At 35.9% G+C, this 15,389-nt stretch overlaps 1 protein-coding gene across 7 annotated transcripts in view; it reads right to left on the minus strand.

Moving 5' to 3' along the window:
• The window catches only part of CDC14B (cell division cycle 14B), a 46,132-nt gene that overhangs the window by 16,106 nt on the left and 14,637 nt on the right, over positions 1 to 15,389 (minus strand). For all 7 annotated transcript variants that reach the window (XM_068667915.1, XM_068667914.1, XM_068667910.1 and 4 more), the window contains exons 5-12: positions 8,240 to 8,316; positions 5,986 to 6,052; positions 4,448 to 4,510; positions 3,435 to 3,522; positions 2,861 to 3,091; positions 1,103 to 1,241; positions 819 to 972; positions 36 to 136 (exon numbers count right to left, since the gene is read on the minus strand). In XM_068667915.1, coding sequence (XP_068524016.1) covers positions 36 to 136; positions 819 to 972; positions 1,103 to 1,241; positions 2,861 to 3,091; positions 3,435 to 3,522; positions 4,448 to 4,510; positions 5,986 to 6,052; positions 8,240 to 8,316 — 920 coding nt within the window. The remainder of the gene's footprint in view (positions 1 to 35; positions 137 to 818; positions 973 to 1,102; positions 1,242 to 2,860; positions 3,092 to 3,434; positions 3,523 to 4,447; positions 4,511 to 5,985; positions 6,053 to 8,239; positions 8,317 to 15,389) is intronic.

Consider the following 15,389-nt stretch of genomic DNA (forward strand, 5'->3'; position numbering starts at 1 on the left):
ATTTCTGGTATTTATGCATTCAGGAACGGACTTACGTTAGCGGAGATGCAGCTGTTGCTTTTGCTTGCCTTCTACTTTTCAGAGCACGAAGCTTATCACCTTGTGTTATACAATTTGTTTCATCTTCATCACTATACTAGTGAAGTGTAGGGAAAAAAAAAAAGAGGTAAATATAGTCATTTAGAAAATTAACTATTAACCTTACTTTAAATCTTGAACTTAGAATTATCCCAACAAGAAAGTTTGCCAAAGTTTTTCATTCCAGTGAATTACGTGCATCAGAATGTTGTCTACTTTTAAAACAGTAGAAACACATCTCAAATCTCTGTTTTGGTACAATACAATCATCACTCAAGTACAGCATTTCCCTCCTTCATCTGCCATTTTCACAGTAATACTCTTTTTTTTTTTTTTTAAGAGACGCTGCAAGAAGTATTACAGAAATTGTAATTACTTAGAAATCAAAAAAGCAAAACACCTTTCACCCCTTCCTGTAAAATACTGAAAGCAATATAACAATCCAAAATACAATTACAGAATTTTTGACAGCAAGTTGTATTTTTTTTTTGTTCTAATATTTACTTAATCACAAGATGACAGTAGGACAAGGATACTCCTACCTCACCTGTGTACTGACCTTCATTTTCTGTAACCACTATCCGTATCTTTTTTTACTTGCAAATCTCTTGGTACAAAAAGGGAAAACAGAAGAAGAATCCAATAACAAAGTTTTACTGTACCCACAGGTTTGTTCAGATACTAAGAGATCCTCAAAAGCATTTACAACTTTTACAAAAGCACAATATTCAGATGCTTACCAGTTCAATGTCCTTTCGGATCATTCTTCTGTTTCTAGTATCATTAATTGAAATATCATCTACCCCCGACAAGATTCTTGTTACAGCAATTTTACGGTTTCCTCTCAACTTTGCACGGAAGATATCCCCTTCTGTCCAAAGTTCTGCCTGTTTCCTATCATGGTATAGAAAAATAATCCCCAAAACCAACAAATTAACAACAAAGATTTTAAGGGTACAAAAAAAAAAAAAAAAAAAAAAAAAAGGTATCTAACTCAATTTTTAAATCAACTTAATCTACTTACTCCATCAGGAAGTGTTGTTGTGGTCCAATCACTGAACCAGGTCTATTTATTCTGATCCAGGCAATAGTTTCAGCAGCTGTCATCCGATAGTGCTTCATAATATAACAGGCAATAAGTGTGCCAGTTCGTCCAAGACCAGCTGTGTAAGATAAAAGAATGGTTTATTTTATATACTTATTTTCATTTGGAATCTGCTGTAGCTACAGACATTGTTACTCAGACAAATAATTAACTGCCTGTTTTATTAGACAAACCTCTTACTAATAAAACTCAGTAAGTAAAACTTACCTTTTCAATTCTTTTATTCCCATAGACATGGTTACTAACACATTGTTCACGTATTTTAGTAAGATAACCTTCCAAAGCTAGTGACTTTACAGGTATATTTACACACACAGACACACATGCACACAGAGATATACATCAAAATATACAGGCAATACACTAAATAGGCATGTAGATGTTTTTATCTTTTCACAGAATTCTCAAAGCATTTTAATTACAAATTCATCGTGACTTGCACTAAAGCCAGCTGTTCTTCCAATCCTTCCTTTAACTAAACTCTTTTTTTTGGTTCAGAAGGAAAACCTACATTTTGCAATAAGCAAGTTTGAGCACTAGCCAACACAGGCTGGAATAATCCAGAATAAGAAAACTTTTCACACGGCCCTAGAAACAGTACTATTTACCTTGACAAACATGAGAAGGAAGATAGACAGCTCAGTGGCTCCCCCACTCGACCACTTGCTGTAAATGTCAAACCATGCATCAAATCCCCTCATTTAAGAATCCACGGAACACACATGTAGAAACTTCAGTATAGCTGAACAGCCAAGACAACTGCACAGCATTTCCTTTACCTTGCCCAGCTTTAAGAACAGGCTACATCATTCTACTCTTTCTCAAGACTAATAGGAGGCTGAAGACTGTAAGGTAGTCTAGACATTATTATCATGACAAATATCAGAGGACATCTTGAACATCTTCATCTGAATGAAAACAAAGTAGTTGTACCACTGCTAATCAATTAAGTGGTATACACAGATTTCACACCTTGGTGGAGAGTAAAAATATGCACTTATGTACAACAGTCAAAAAGCTGTTTCACCAACTGTACTTCACAGTATAATCTATTAAAACTATTAAACATGCTGCAAGTGAATGGCAGATCCAGTAACAAAAATTCAGTCTTTGCAGGTCCCAGGCAAATGCTTTAAGAATTCACCTTTCTCCTTCAATCACACTATTATCAGGTGTGGAAAGGCAAACATAGTTCCTCTAGAACCACAGAAATCGCTCTCTCTCAGAAACCCTCTACGCTAGCTGCATTGGGCATGCTCCGAATGCCTGGTCCAAAGAACAGTGCAGCTAGTATAGCTAGTATACTGGTATTTTCAAAAATTTACAATGTATTTATACCACATATTGTCAGAAAGACCTATAAACCTTGCCATAATTGAAATTCCTGCTCAGAAGAATCTTTTGAAAGTCTTAGCACTTCCTAGCAGAAAGAGCTGTTAATATTGGCAAGCTCACTTTCCCCAGCCTCGTTCTTGGAAACAGCTGGAAAGATTTTCCTGGAATTTAAAAAATTAGAAGACAAAAAGCAGAATAAAGCACAGACAGAATTTGCATAGAAAATCTTCTGCTTGGCAATGTTGCCAGCAACTAGATATAACAGAGTTATAGTGGGAAATATCCCAGAAACTGCATAATATATAAGCATTATTTATAATATAAATTGTTTGCACACTATACCTTTGCAGTGAACAGCTATGACACCTTCAGCATTTTCACAAATATTTAGAAATGTTTTAACTATAGTATCACTAGGTGTGCTTCCATCAGCAAAGAATAGGTCAAAATGCTCAAATCCAGCATCTGTGAAACGTTTAGCATCATACATTTTTTTGTTGAGGCGTATTATAGTGGTGACCTTGTGTTTCCTGAAGTATGGGAAATAAGCTTCTGGAGCATGGTGGGGATAGCCTGTTAGAAAAAAAAAAAGGAAGGAAATATAAAGGAAAATAAGGCTCAAACAGAAAATATGTAAATGAAGACTCAAAAGCAACAGATGAAAACACTTTCAAAATAAAACTCATATTCAACAGAAAGAAATAGACTAACTGAAAATGGAATTTTAACATAATCACCTAGATCAGATACAATTAAACCAAGCATTAAAATTTTACTGTCAGGGTTCTTATAAAAGAAAAAGATCCAAGGAAAAAACACACTGTTTCAGGAACAATTTTTAAAGCTTGTTCTTACTGATAACAACCAGCTAAGAAAGCAGTGGGCTTGTGTCCCCCACCTCCTTTTTTAAGCATACCATTTTCAATTTTACTTCTTGAATGAGGTCCACTGAAGGCAATGAATTTGTTTGGTATTATCCAGTTAAAATCTCCATTTTCTGCTCTCTGTCAAGAGAAAATGCTTGGTTTATCATTATCCCTGTATTTTCAGCCTTTTCCTTATTGTTTCAAAATACATGCTAGATAGAAATGATGTACAATTTTTGCCAAAGGAAGCATGTTAGTTGCCTGCTTTTTATTTCATCAAGAGGATGTCACTTGTTTGGAACCTCACTCCTCTTGTGTTCTCCTTTTTCTAAATTACAGCTTTAGAACAATGCAGTTGGTGTCCTTAGATGAAAGGCAACTTCCAAGTTTAAAATGTTTATAGGTTACTAAATTATGACCTCACCTTATTTCTCTTCACTATTTAGATCATGATTTTTTAGATTCTAAAAACACCCGATTTTCTCTTTACAGATAACTAGTAATTTTGTATTTCTAACAGTGCACGTAGTCAAACATTGTACTCTTTTTTATTCATATTAGTTTCCCATGTCCCGAGTGAATTTTGTAGTCTTGGAGTTTCCAAGTCCTATCTTCTTCTCCTCAAAAAGTGCTGCTATACCTTTGCCATGAGCTCATATATACATACTTTATCTGCTTTCTGGAAGTCAGATAGACTTGGACTTGTATGCCCTCAAGTTTCTCATCATGATTGCTCCAGAATATGCAAGACCTCTAAGAAACGGCCAAGGAACAAATTCCCACTTCCCCATCATTTTTCAGGGCTTTAATAAAAATGTGAAAAAAAAAAAGTTTTTATTTCAATTCTGGTTTCTGCTTTTACCCCATGTGTGAGGCTGACTATGCTTAAATCTGACTTAATACGCTCTCTCTGACCATGCACCGTTATTTAACGATCATAGTTTAAAGAGGTAAAACAAAAATGAAACCTAATACTACAAAATAAATAGCACATTATATTATAAACAATTATCTTAACATTAATAACAGCAAATGAATCAGAAGACTGATACTGAATACTTACCTCATAATGCTCATATTCATTTACATCAAACACATCGAAATTCAGAAAATCACACTGCAAAGCCTAAAATTCAGAATATAACTTTTAACATGACAACATCTTACCAATGAGGGCAGTTTATCTGTGTTAGTGTACCAAACACCCCTTAATACCTGTTCTACGCTTTACAAGATCTCTTCATTTGTTTGAAAACATACAGAACAACTGACTCTTAGTGCAAAACAAATTTGTAAATTTTAATGTAAGTGAAGTTAGACAAAAAGGTCTTTCTGTTTGCACTGAATCACTACAAAATTCCATACTAAATAAGTATTGTCTTTTTATTACTGCTATCAGTACAAAATGCCAGTGAAAAATAACTGGCAAAAAATACCTATTTAAAATATGGGTACATTCTGAAGTTTGCATTCAAGCATTATAAATATTTGGTGCATGAATTATATTCTACCTCATTAGAATTCTAATATCTTCACTAATTTAAAATTGGCTACAGACAGACTATGTTCACAGTCCTTAGCAGACATTAGTGTGGTCCCTGATGCCCCATAATTATCCACAGCCATTATATTTAATATAGTATAAAAATGTACACATTTGTGTAACTGGCAGTTTACCCACTTGTAAAGTCAGAAAGAGCAAACACAGACAATCTCAAATCCCCAGATATTTTAAATATTACATTCTAATCTCCTCTTTCACTGTATATCCCTCTGTGGTTTTCTTTGCTGCTCGCCAGTACTGGAAAGAATAGCAATTCATCACTACCAACAAAGCAGCCAAAGTCAAAACATGCAAAACAAACAAACAAAAAAATGAAAATCTGCAAGTTTATTCAATAGAAACAACAGTATTTGGTAGAGATGACCCCCTCCAACCCTCCCTCAAAAAAAAGTGATGGGATGGAGACCTGCAGAATTCCCCATTTCACATTTCCTTATTCATACAGACAAAAAAGAATGTAAACAAATTTTCCCTGTCCTGAAATGCCACATTATGTAACCACTGTACCGCAATAAGACATTCTATTATGATAATTTGTGGTTAAAAAGCAAACCACACACCTTTTAACGTTTGTTGTATTTATGTTACTGAAGCAAAACTACAAGTCATTAGTACATACTGAAAGTGTCCTGAACCCCCCCCCCCCCCCAAAAAAAAAAAAATTATCGATAAGCGATTCAAAACCTCCTCCAAAGGAAATATCCAGCCTAAAATGTAGTATCAGAGGGCCATTTGATAAACCTGTCACACAACTCTTACAGATTAGAGCTGCAAATGACTGTCCTGAGAAGATTACCTATATAAAACTCGAAATTTCCTCTTTAAAAACTTTGCTATTTGATTAGATATGATATCAGTTCACTTCTACAGATGCTTTATCTAGAAATTTTGTTACAATGCATAATACATAATAAGGTAGACAACAATCAGAAAATCTGCCACTGTACAGCTCTATTTGGCTCCTAACTTCCTGAGTCTTCTCTTCTGGCAGAGAAATATTTAACTGACCTTTTGCAATAAGAAAATGTTCTACTTACCTTGCTTATTGCATGAAAACAGTCCAGCAACGTTAGATGAAAACTGCAAGTACCAAATGAAGCATCCCTGTAACGTAGGATATCCAAAACTGTTAAATTTTCCCATTTTAATCCAAGTGAACACAATTAAAAGACAGTTCTCTAAAACAACTTTAAAAGATAGCTTCAATATAGTCTCTATTATAACAAACATAATTGTCAGATAATTATTTCACTTTCCCTGCCTTATATCTTATAACAATAAGATATAAAATGCATTATGATAACAGATTAAAAACTAAGATTATTCCAGCTATACTTCTCAGAAAAAGTGATATGTTCAATTCAAATGTCAAAGAACACACATATCTGAAAAACAGGAAGAACTCCTTATGGCAAAAGCTAATGTTTAAATATTTAAAATATACACTCTTAACGTTTTCTGCAGAAGTTCATTTGCAAAAAAGTCAAGTTGTAATACACTGTCATTTTTTTCTTCAAATTCTGTCTAAAAGAAAAAAGATGCTGCACACATGCATTATTTTATATATATGTAAAGAGCATCTTCTTAATATGTCTGTCGAGATACACATTTGTATAAATGCATGAAAAGACTTTTTGTTAAGAGGCATAAAATAGTTTATGCTTAAACTTGAGAAAATGGTTTTCAACAAAGCCCTTTCTTTCAACTACTGCTTTTTAAACCTTCTTGATACAAGAATAGCATGTTCTTGGTACATGGCCGTTACTGGATAAGCACTGCATAATAAGTATTCTGCAGGAATACTACAGTCACTTAAAAATAAATTTAATGTGAATATATATCAGATAATATATGTCCTGGCAGAACACCTACTTCTGTAACCATGCAGCTCTTATCAAGAAAGAGAGAATCATTAATATTACATTAAAAGTAAGTAATATTCCATTTAAGCTGAGAGAAGGAAGAACTGAAGAACCTGAATGGCTGCCTCTCCACTTCATCTATACCTTTTTCTCCCTAACCAATCACTGTGAAGGTGGAAAAAAAAAGTCAGCAGGTGAAGGAAATAACAGAACCCCATCCAGGTAAATGAAAAACATTCTTTGCCAGCTGCTAACAAGCTTTCCTATTGATTGTGACAGAAGTAGCAATTACACGTCTTTTTTATTATTCTATGGCAAGATACTGTTTTTCTTTGCAGAGATGAAGATGATCTGATGTGAACAGAGCCCAGAGCAACCTCTCAGTTGATCATTCATGAAATCCAAATTCCTACATTTGGTTTAATTGTACTAGTAAATTCAAGAAAATGGTAAAACTCTCAGACACTTCAGCATACTGTCTGCTTTATCCTGGGGGCTTCATAAGTCAACTCTTAATAATTTTAATTGCATAACACATCTTTGCATTTTTATTCAGTAGTGCTATCAAAGTGATGATCTGGGGATTTGGGAAGACTGTATGACCTGAATGAAAAGCTACTATCTCAGATATCCACATACATCTTTAGGATTTTAAGAAACACAAATCTTCTGGATCTCCTTGAGGACTTATTTTGTCCTGCAAATATGAAAAATTGAATTAAAAAGAGAAATGGGATGATGGAGGTATGTAAATTATTAAACAGAGGTTCCACTATACATTTGTACTGTGGCAGCTGGGGTAGTGGGAGAGGTAAGTAAAGGAAATTCAAATCTTGAAAAACACAGCTCTTGGCAAGAGTGCTAAAACAGACAAAAAAGAAAGTACTGAACTAATCATCCCTTAACAATATACTTGGACACTAAACTTGCCTTCTAATTTTTTTTTGTCCATTTTCTGCATATTGAGACAGACAATAGAATGCTAGTTTGGTCCAACTTTTTTAACACTCTGTTTTGGAAGAACTAATGAAGTTGTCCCTCCATGCTATGGATCGACTTTATTTGCTACTCTCAGCAACATAGCACATACCACAATGAGAAGTTTGTGGTCTGAAAAAGCTAGGATTACATTCCCTCAGGGTCAAGCAACACCAAACCAGTATTTTTATACATTTCCTCATTGGTAAAAAGACACACTTAAGATGTTTAACAATCAACTACTAGCACTAAAACACTGCCAAGTAGGAAGCAATATAGATCAAAAAGCTAAACAAGCACTGTGGCTCCTTTACCTTCTATATCATTACACTTCAGAACTACCAGTTCAGCAGCCTGCACTTTAAAGATCAGGCAGCAAACATGACCTTCCACATATTAAAACCTTAGGGGAAAAAAGGAAAAAAAAAAGTTCCAACATCTTATTATTTACCTGAAAGGAAGATATGAAACGCTTCCAGCCAATACAAGCCTGTACACATCTTCTGGTGATTCTCTCAGGTATATTATCTGTTTTTATGGGAGAAGAGGGAAAAAAATATTTTAAGATTCATATGAATAACTTCAAGTCACTTGTTTACTACAGGTGGTATAATTATGTAACACAAAGTTCGAAAGTGCTGGGAGGGAATGCCACCAAGAACAAAAGAAGGCAAGTGTGCACCAATAGGACTAATACAGAGCAAAACAATAAAAAATACTGGTCAACCTATGTCAACACATATTTTTCAACAAAATTTATAGGTTTGGCCTGTTTGTTCAACTTTTAGCTAGACTGAAAAAGCTTCTGTCTTCCTAATTCTTCCATGTTTCTACTGCAACTCTGTTGGGCCGCTTTGTAGAACTATTTTTTTTCTGTGTATTAAACTTTTGTAATGTAAATCAAAATCCTAAAACCTTCAAAGACAGCAGCAAAGAATTATCAGATTTACAAAAGTGTATATACTCAACAGACTGTGTACTAAAAACAGTAACTTGTACATGTTTGATTTTCCTACACCAGTACGCTTGCATTATTCTAAATCCTATTCTTCCTCCTTTGTACTGGTGAGGCAGTGTCCAATAACTAAATCCAGATGTCATAAAGGGGATAATAAATAAATAAATAAATCTGTAGCTCGTGACACAAAGTCCTAATAACAGAATGAACATACCTGAAATGTTACATATCAAAATTTCCACTCAGAAAAGAATTCAAGGAAGACCAACTCATGACAATATTCACATGGTCTTCCCTCACAACACACCTATCTCTCCTGTATAGCCCCTCACAATAAGGTTTGCTTAGAGAATCCTGTAAAATTCCTCTACTATCACATCCTCCAATAGTCAAGCACCATCGCCAGCACAGCCAAGAGAAAACAACTGTTAACAAAAACAATATGGTGATTAATATGTCATTGTTCAATAACTTCTTTTTAATACTTTTTAGAACTGCATTAACTAAGCATTAAAACACTCCAGGAAGCTATTTTTTCACTAAAGTTCAGCAAAACTATTTACATCTGTTTTATTAATGACTATTTTTTTTCCATTAAGAATTAGGAATCCTAATGCTAATGCATATTAGTTAAATACGCCCCAAAATTTAAGTCTGGCATTTTTGCTCTGCCTTTTTTTTTTTCTTTTAAAAGTTGGCATTGTCTTTCAAAATTCTTTTACACTGCTACAAAACTAGTTTGAACAAATAGTTTAACGTCTCCTCAATACCTTCTCTGCACAAACATATACATTCTTGTGAGGTAAAAATGGGAGGTGGAATAGATATTGGGGGGGTGGGGGGGGAGAGCTTGAAACATCTTCAACAGACAGCTAAAACATATATGGCAACAGGTGACCCCTCTTGTTTTTCCTCTATTTGATTACTGTTAATTATTTTCTGAGCATTCTTCCTGTGCAATTAGCAAAACCAAAGGGGAAAAAAAACAAACACATCTGTTTTGTTTAAGTAGTTTAGTGAGGTAATGAAAAACACACCTTGCGTGTACGTGTGCATGTGTCTTCACTAGGGTGGAGTAAGTGAATTTTGCATTTAAATATGTGAACATACATCCAGAATAAAAAAAGAGATTAAAAAAATATAATTAGATAATTTAAGAGCTCCTCCTCAGATGCCCAAGTATACGTTCTGTTCTGCAGGCATATGTTCCACGCAATTCATTGCCTGAATTGGTTACAAAGGTCATGTTTCAAAAATTTTCACGTGGTATGCTTTGATACAGTCCTACTTTGCATCTCACAGCATGACAAGCACGGATTTCCTACAGTCATATAACACAGCAATGCTTATCAGAGAAAGAGCCCTGCCTTAGAATTAACAAATAGAGAAGACTGAAATTAAACAGCAGAAACAGAGTTTGTACCCAGGAATGAGTCACCTGGAAAAAAGTTGGTATTTGGTGCTGCCAGGCTGGGTAATACAGAGCTCTACTTGTACAACAGACAAATAGAAATGCAGCTAACAAATGCAGCTCCCCTGTAGCTCAGAAAGGAAAAGGATTCCTCCCAAATCTCAGCTGAGCTTTTACCAGCTTCCTGAACAATACAAGCTTCAACACAGGAGCATCTGTTTGCAAATCTAATGGCAACAGAAGGAGGTTTTTGCCCTAACAACATTATGTTACAATACGTCTAAATAACACCACATAATATTGAAACTTGCTTGTTCTCAAGCAAAGATCAAACTTCTGAAACGGCATTACTAGTAAGTTGCTAGAAATACCATGAAGATGTACACATGCACAAGTGTATGGACTTCCCTTGATATAGTTGCACACTCACCACAGACAAGGACGCTTAGAAAAGCCAACATGACAAAACAACAGCAAAAACAAAACAACTGTGCACTGGAAAGTCTGCTATCGTTTAGTACATACAAAAAACACACTGCGAGAAGATGGCATTTTTTCAGCGCAGACAAACTTAAAGGAACAAGTACTAAGCAAAAATGCACCACACTTCCAGTACGTGTGAAACAATATAGAGTACATTCACTGAATTAGGAAGCTCTTTGATATGGTTGGATTACTAATTTGCTGAAACAAAGAGAGATCCTGGTACACTTCAGCTGTGACACTACTATACACTTAAGATGTGATGTGTGAACAGAGACAGCAGTTGATGAAATGGACAGATTGGAGTTCTCAGTGGAAAGAGGCTTACAAAAACATTGGGTTAATAGGACGGTATCTGGGCAGGTGCTTCAAAGGAAAGAAATGGCATTCAACCTCTAGACAGAATGGGAAAGACCATCAACTGATACATGGTTCACAAGGAAAGTATCCCAGCAGTAACACAGCAGAAGTTGTGACAGTCAAAGTGGAGACAGGATCAGTGCTGGCACAGTTTAGGACCACAAGAGAACACAGCAAAAAATCTTGGGTGTGTGCAAGGCTGGATGAAAGACAAACCTGAGTGAACCTGGGCTCAAGCTAGTGGTGAACCAGACTCCAAATGTAGAAAGTGACGGTAAGTGAGACTTAAAAAGTGGGACAAGGAGCAACAGATGTCAAAGCAGCAGAGGCCACACTTGCCTTTGGATTAGTGCACAGCAGCAGAAATGCATCTGTAGACCATAAGCTGGCTATGAAGACTTGAGCTCTGTACTGTACACTTCCAATGTCTTTTTTTTAACTGCAGCTTAGTCCTACTGTGGTCCTGTGGACTGGACACCCATTACCTGTTGGGACTGCTTCTAGACAGCTCCATGTAGTGAGCCAAAATGAAGTGAGCAAGGATTTAAGGAGAGATTCACTTTAAATGCGCACTCCTGATACAGACTGGATAGGTAATACAGACACACTGAGAAATACCTCACAGCATAAGGTCAGAGTGGCAGCTACTCTTTCTGACCAGGAGGAGGTCACCAAATCCTTAAAGATGAATGATTTCATTGGAATGTTGTGGGTGAATAAAGCTGAGGATTACAGAAAGGCAGAGAATGACAGACAGTAGAAATGATTAAGAGAGACCTCTGGCAGACAGAGTTGTTGGAAGTAAAAAGTTTTTTTAAGGCAGTCAGCAGAACTGCAGGCTAAGAAAAGATGAGTATGGAAATGTTGAGCTGATGAATAGCAAAACAAAGACATTTCCAGATATATCTCTATATTCATGAAGTGTGTACAAGGGCGAAGACAGAAAATGAGAAGAGACATGCCTCTAGAAATATACATCATTTGAAACCAGTTTGACTAGATGCTGAATCTAGGCTTGGCTACTTACATTTCTGCAGTGCTTCCTAAGATTACAGAAACTTTCACAAATAACGCTGCTTTCTGAAGCTAATGCCATTAAAACAATCAACAAGAGTTATTATTAAAAGGATGTGTCACTGTTAATTTAAAGTAAATATATCAACAGATACTTTGCATAAACAGGTATTTTCTGTTTTTGTTTTTGTTTTTTTTTTGTCTTTCTTGTACACAGAAATGGAGAAACATCTATTCAAACATTACATTTACTTCCCAAAGGGCTCCCTTCCTCAAGGCCAGAAAAATACTAAACAAGGAACTTTAAAAAAATATATTAATTAAAATTCTGTTTTCTGGAGACATGAATGAAATTGTGCTACAGTACAGTTGCATTGGTTTTAGAACTTTCCTACAATCATATACAAGTGCAGACCCATGTACATAGATCCCTACATAACCACACAAAAAAAAAAACACACAGAAAAACTCCTAAAGGCCTTTAAAAATCTTTTTCTTAAGTATTTTCCAGAAAAATTGTTATAATAAAGAACTGACATCTTTCAAAATAACGCACTGCTTATCACCCTGTATAAACACTTGCGTACCACCTCTTTAAAAATTTGTTTTCCTTATGCAAACAAAGGAAAAAAAATATCCTACTGAACATCAAAATACAGCCAGAAATTTGCCATTAGCAGCTGAACCACTAACATTGCTCTAATCATCCTTTTCATTTAGGACATCTGTTTCTGATTACGGGACCGCATGGAGCTCTGTGAACGGTCAAGAGCCATCCAAGCACTGAGCACTGGGAAAGGTACACTCGAGCACTGCTCCTGCCAACATTGCCATGTCGTCCAACAGCCACTGTAATGTTCACTCAGTGAAATGGAAGGGCTTGCAGCTCTTGGCTACTAATTCCTCATTTATGAGCACTTAAAATCACCCAGAGAATGAGAGTTCTTGTAGAGCAAGCTGTGTTACTGCCTGATTCACACTACTGCTTTTGAACTAGTCCTACTTCAAACAGAGGCCTCCCAGATTATGATCTTGAAAACAGTATTCACAATAGGATGAGATTTATTCCTGGTAGAAAAAGGAAACAAGGCTTTCGTTAATATATATATATATATATATATATATATTGTCTTTGAACCATGGAATTACCAAGCAAAATAGTAATACTGAACCCAAGACAAAATATGTTTGATAATAACAATCTTTGATACAATTTGTTACTTTTTCAGGAAAATGAAATAGGCTATTTCAATATGCTATACTGTTAAGAAACTGTATTGACTCAAGTCTGTAAATAACACTTCAAATTCACGTTGATGAAGTGCTTGGTGTAATCAACGTTATTTTCCTGCCCACCCTTAAGTGCAAAATCTTCTTAAAGTTGTTACCTAAATCACACACTTTACCATACTGACATAAAAGCAAGAAAACAATGAGATGATCCAATTTAAACTGCTTGCAAGCATATTTCATTTAATACAACTGTATTACAAAAATCTCACCCAAAGTAATCTGAACCACCACAGCCTGCAAAAAAACACAAACCACCCGTTTTGAATAAATACAATAACTACTGTGTGACTAAACACAAAACAAAAGCTCACACACATGCATCATTTTACTATAATTTAAAAGTATTAAATGTTTTATGTTATTAAAACCTCAATGAATATCCTATCAGTTAATACATTAAACTTCCTAGCAATATGCCTTAGAGGAAAACGTTACATACAGAAAAATTAAAACATACATTTATTAGAATAGAAGCTTCCTGTATGGATTTGTGGCATACTGAAGAAATGCATGTGTAGCCAACAGTCCCTTTATTAGCAGAAACAGTTGTTAAGTCAATAGATGTGGCAGAGAGGGAATAACATGCCTGTTTCTGGCAACTTTCCTTGTTTGTCACAAACGAAAGCAAGAAACCTCCAATTACTTTTTAAACAGTGGAGACGAGGCACAGAAAACCCTGCTAGCTGGGAACATCAGTACTTCATGACAACTAAGAAAGCAAGCTAGTACTACAACGAGAGACCCCCAGAGAGCAACCCTATGGAGACAAGCAGTCTGGTAAGAACACGGTGAGGAACAACCAGTAGAAAAAGCAGGAAAAATTGCCATCATGAAAGCTAATCATGATTTCCAAAGTACAATTCAGACGAGGTAGTTTTTAGAGGACTTGAACGCAGAGAAAGACAAAAGGCTTGAGGCAACATTTGCTTAAATGAAGTGCCAGTACTTCTTTGTCCATCTCCTCTTTGGTATTCACTGGTCAACCATAAACACTCTGCACCAAAATGTAGCTGAGGGTAAACACAGTTTACCCACCACTAATTTGAGCTCTGTATCAGTTACCCATTTACTACTACTCAGCTTGTACCACTTAGTAAACAGATTTACCTCCTTTCCTACAGCATAGCCAGAGATAATTATGCAAGTGCCACTATAAAAGCAGAACAGTTCAACATTACACAGGCTGGTGCTAATTGCTTCTACAACTTCCAACTCCTACCCCACATTAGGCCCACAACTAGGAAGGACGCTAGCAAATTGGAAAGGCAAAAACAGTACTACGGATCAGAACGGATGAAGGAAACGCTGCTTACCCTGAAGAAAGAAGATGAGAAAATAGACAAAGTACAGAGATGAGTCCTGGAGAAGGTGACCTGAATTACAGCAGTTCATGGGGCGGTACCCTCGGAGGGTCGCCCTCCAAGTACATAATTAGTGCCAGGCCTGAGAAAAGAAACACTGTTACTAAGTTAATGCAGCCAAGGGGAGAGGGGGGAGCTTGGGAATTAGGTGGACAGGGCACAGAGGGTACATTTTCTTTCTTAATATATGAGGAGCAATGGTGGAAGAAGCAGACTTTCCTCACCCACAGCCAAGTCCTGGCGAAAATCAAGAGAAGCCACTGTAGAGATCAACTCAGAAGATCACTGCTGCTTTGGTAGAGTGGTAAGGCCTGAACAGTGCAGATAGCTTACAAGGAAAAGCAGGTTTTCTTTAGAAGGTGAAGAACAAAGGTGTTTTTTTCCCCATCCCTTCTTTCCCCTCACCCCTTCCACCCCAAGTAAAAAGTTTAAACATTCAACCCCAACACACCATATCTGGCTACACTTTGTGTGGCTGAACATGACCAATTTATGCTAATCTACACAGAATAAAATTATTCTCATTATGCATTATATTATCTGTAAAAATGAAACAAAATACAGAATTAAAATAGATGGAAGATGAACAATATAGGGATTAAGAACTAAATTGTTAAGATTTACTCTAAAAATCATATTGTACTATAAAACTACATATATAACAGTGTATTGGAAACTTTGTTCTTCATCTTTAAGGCCATGTTACATTGAAGAGCCCTGT

This window comes from Anas acuta, chromosome Z (assembly GCF_963932015.1).
Source record: "Anas acuta chromosome Z, bAnaAcu1.1, whole genome shotgun sequence".
NCBI classification, from domain to species: domain Eukaryota; kingdom Metazoa; phylum Chordata; class Aves; order Anseriformes; family Anatidae; genus Anas; species Anas acuta.